Consider the following 5000-nt stretch of genomic DNA (forward strand, 5'->3'; position numbering starts at 1 on the left):
TGCAAGCAAGATTCATTCTCATTTATGATTTTTCCCTTCCAGTCTGCCTTTTGCAGCTCCGTCGAAGACCCTTCGATTCAGGAATCTCTCGAGCCAGCAAGTCTCTCGCCTCTCGGCCAGTCGCTGTTTGGCCGAGGGCATCAAACGTCCTCCTCGAGACAAAACAGACAGCGAGATTGAAGAGTGAAGAGCTTTTGCAGTTGGAGAGCTGTTGCAAGACTTGAGTTGGATCCACCTCCATTGGGAGATGATGGAGAGTGAAAATGAAGTCGGTTCACAAATTCCAAATGATCCCTGTGTCTCAGTAACTGTGCTTGAAATGCTCGTCAAAATCTGCCTCAATTTTCATATAGCAGAGCTGACGTAGAAGGGTAATTCAATGATAATGAAACTGAGCTGACTTCAGATACTGCACAGAAGCTGGGTCTTTGTGACTGGTTAGCGCCAAGAAGACGTATGGCAACTAAGTTGCATATTTGGACCTGGATTAGATAGCTACCCACCCTGAGTTCTTTATAAACCCCAAACTATTGTGAAATAGGGCTGATAGATGTTCAAACAGTATTTGATTATATAAACACTGTAGTCTTTCAAGTACTCATTCTTTTGGGTTGCCGTCGTCCATCATTATTCTTTATTACAAGCTACCTCTCAGGTCGCCAGCACAGGCTCAAACATCAACACTGTGTTTCAAAGTGGGACGACATAACATGTGGTGTGCCACAAGGAACTCATTGAGGTCCCATCATATTCCTGGCTGTCGTTAACAACCTTTGTAGAACTTATCAAATCTATGTAAAATACGTAAGTGATTTGAATGTGGCTGAAATTGTAATGTTTCGAATGACGTTGAATTTAATATGCAGAAAACACAAGATCAACTTTCTAGAGAATTTCTGATCCAAATGGTACCGAACGCAATCAAGTGCAAAGTGCTGTTTATATGTCCACCAGACACATTTTTTCCCCACAACTCATTTTAAAGGGCAACCACCTACCAAGAATTTGTGCTTATGAACTCCTAGGTATTCATATTAACTCCTCATTGTCATAGAATGATCATGTAAACAACTTGCTATTGGAAACTAATGAATGTCCCTTTATCTTGTACAGAGTACGTCAGTTTGGCTTTAGCATCCATACTATTTTTACCCTGTATGTGTGATTCGTTAAAACTTCTCTAGAGTATGCAGGCCCAGTGAGGCATCCAGGAATACTCAGACATAGCATTTTTAACTCGAGCGGGTTCAAAGGCGATGTTTTAGAATCATTCTGGGCCATCATCATGAAAGTTACAGTAACGCATTATCTGTCCTTATTTCTCATGACAGGAGAAAGGAGCTGAAACTCCGGTTTGGAAAGAACCTCAAGTAAGACAAACCTAGAGATTTCTAACACCTGCATTTCTTTGACATTCACGGGAGAGCCTCAAGGCATGGAGGATGGTTATCGCAATCTGTCAGATGCAGAACTGCTCGATACAAAAGCTTTCCTCTTTTAGTGTATAAGCTAAATAATTTTTGAATTTTACTGTGTAGCCCGATGCTACTATTGATTGCTTTTAACAGTTTCTTATCTCTAAATAAATACCCTTATCATCTTTACTTTCTAAACCAAGACACAATGTCTTCCTTATATAGCCATGCATGTATTGACTGGTCAATATATATTTTTTTTATTATTATCACTATTGACTATATCATGTTTGTATACACACACACATGCATGAGTGTATATATATGTGTGTATGTGTATATATACATGTGTGTGTGTGTGTAATTGTGTTTGTATATGTGTATTACTATATACATGCATATATATATGTATGCATCTACAAACACACATATGTATACATGTATATATATATATATATATATATATATATATATATATATATATTTATATTCAGACACACACACACACACACACACACACACACATATATATATATATAAATATATATACATATATATATGTATATACATAAATATATATACATATGTATATATACATACATATATATATATCCATATGCATATATATATATATATATATATATATATATATATTTATACATAAATATATATACATATATATATACACACATGTATGCACACACACATATATATACATATATATATTTATACATAAATATATATACATATATATATACACACATGTATACACACACACATATATATATATATATATAGATATAGACATGTATATATATATATATATATATATATATGCATATGTATATATATGTATCTATATAAGCATTCACACACACACACACACACACACACACACACACACACACACACACACACACACACACACACACACACACACACACACACACACACACACACACACACACACACACACACACACACATATATATATATATATATATATATATATATATATATATATATATATATATATATGCATTCATACACATAATTGATACATACACTCACCCAAACACACACACACATATATATATGTATATATGTATATATACAATGTATATTTATATGTGTGTTTATCCATGTCTTTATCTATTCATACACACACAACAACATGCACACATATATGTGTGCATATATATACATGCGTGTATGTACACACATTTATACACACCCACGTGTGTATAAATATGTGTGTATATATGTATATATACATACATATATACATTCATATGCATATATAGAGGTGTGTGTTTGTGTATTCCTATATACATACATACATATATATGAGCGTATTATATATTTATATATATAATACACACACATATGTATATATACATATATATATACATAACAATAAATGTGTGTGCATAGACAGCATATCTTTAGGCATCTGTGTACATATCTATATCTGTATCTATGTATATATATAAACACGTGAAATACTTATGTAAAAAGCATACATCCATGTGTGTGTGTGTGTGTGTGACATAGATTTTGAACTTGCTCGGGACACTCACTTTCTAAGTTCATTTACTGCTGACTCCCACAAACTCCGCCCACGAGGTAGCTCCGCCCTCTGTGGACCATCCACGCTATATAAACAGCTTGTGTCTTTCGGAACAACACTCTGCTGCACAGCCATCACGATGCAACGTCTTCTTGTTGTGAGCGATTTAGCTTCTTTTGTTCGAACAAATCTATGGTCATAGCTGGAAAAAATAGTGTATTGTGACGAAACAAAAAGAACTTCAGAAAAACACTTTGTTCGTAAGGAAGGAATTCATGAAAATGTCTTTGTATTTGTGATTCTCATGCTTGAATCCCCACACAGCTCGCCTGCCTGGTGGCCGTGGTCGTCGCCGACAGCTACAAGACGCCCATCCCGATCCTCAAGGACGACCGCACACAGAACGCCTACGGCGAGTACACCTTCGACTTCGAGACTGGAAACGGCATCGCCAGGAACGAGGCCGGAAAACAGGCTGATGGCCAGGAGTCCTCGGGAGGATGGAGGTGAGTCCCTTACGCTTCGCAAACACACATCAACCATATTCCTTCAGAACCTTTATCTCACAACCATCTATGCCAAAGCTGTGTGGCATATCTCTAAACGCCTCTGTCCCTTCTCCAGCTACACCGCTCCCGAAGGCGTGCCCATCAAGCTCAGCTTCACCTCCGGTGTGGGCGGCTACCAGCCCGTGGGCGACCACCTCCCCGTGGCACCCACGCCAGTGCCTCTTCCCTACGAACGTCAGGACTACTAAATCTGTCGTGCTTTCTTTTCCATTTCGTCTTTTATATTCTGCTAAATTCACACTAGTGATGTGGTAGATTCAAAGAATAATTCTCATCACCATATTTGTCCTACTAGTCTTGTATTTATTTCTTCGCTATTTATGGAACGAAACTCGTTCATGTATGCTTACCTCCAATAAAGCTTCGACCATGCAACTGCCATTTCCTCGCCATGAACCCAATGCTCACACCATTAAGAAGGCTCGCCAAAAAGGGTTTAATGCTACCGTTTTAAGTCGACAATGGAGACCTGAATTTAGCGCCAGGGCGTCCGATGGTCGCTCACCTCAGACTTCTCTTTGCAAAGGCCATCATCAACTGACTTTACACGTGTAAAGTGCTGTTTATATGTCCACCAAAGAGACATTGTTTCCCCCACAGCTCATTTTAAAGGGCAACTCCCTACACACACACACACACACACACACACACACACACACACACACACACACACACACACACACACACATATATATATATAAATATTTATATATATATATATATATATATATATATATATATATATATGTATATATATATATAAATAGATATATATATATATATATATATATATATGTAATTTCCAGGAAAGACATCAAAAAATGTCTGGCTAAAAAAAAAAAATGATCATTTTCAAGAAGCAAAAAACGAAACGGAGAATCGTAATCAAAAACGAAAAAAAAAAATCCTTGAATACTATATATGTATGTATGCATGTATACATTTTTATATACACATACATTTGTATACAAATACTAATACAAGGACACACACAGATTCCCACACATATGTATATATATATATATATATATATATATATATATATATATATATATATATATATATATATATATATATATATATATATATATATATATATATATATGTATACATATGTATATATATATAAATATATATATATATATATATATATATATATATATATATATATATATATATATATATGTATATGTATATATACATATGTATATATATACATATATATATATATATATATATATATATATATATATATATATATATGTGTATATATATTTGTATATATATATATATACATCTAGATATTTAAATATTTATATATATATCTATATATATATATATATATATAATTTACACACACAAATATAGATAGATCTTACCCGCCCCCCCTTTTTCTCTATTTCACACAAACACACACACACACACACACACACACACACACACACA

General features: G+C 34.5%; 1 protein-coding gene across 1 annotated transcript; it reads left to right on the forward strand.

Moving 5' to 3' along the window:
• The first annotated feature begins 3108 nt into the window (after nucleotides 1–3108).
• LOC138862830 (endocuticle structural glycoprotein SgAbd-8-like) lies at nucleotides 3109–3929 on the forward strand. Its single transcript, XM_070125990.1, has 3 exons — nucleotides 3109–3142; nucleotides 3310–3491; nucleotides 3610–3929. The coding sequence occupies exons 1-3, from the start codon at nucleotides 3125–3127 to the stop codon at nucleotides 3740–3742; spliced, it is 333 nt and encodes a 110-aa protein (XP_069982091.1). The 5' UTR covers nucleotides 3109–3124; the 3' UTR covers nucleotides 3743–3929.
• Nucleotides 3930–5000: the final 1071 nt, after the last annotated feature.

This window comes from Penaeus vannamei, chromosome 10, assembly GCF_042767895.1.
Source record: "Penaeus vannamei isolate JL-2024 chromosome 10, ASM4276789v1, whole genome shotgun sequence".
Lineage (NCBI taxonomy): Eukaryota > Metazoa > Arthropoda > Malacostraca > Decapoda > Penaeidae > Penaeus > Penaeus vannamei.

What these genes read in the sequence shown, in the direction of transcription:
- LOC138862830 (XM_070125990.1), top strand. An exon ending in GAGTCCTCGGGAGGATGGAG is followed by an intron (nt 3,492 to 3,609) that starts GTGAGTCCCTTA and finishes TCCCTTCTCCAG; the next exon opens with CTACACCGCTCCCGAAGGCG.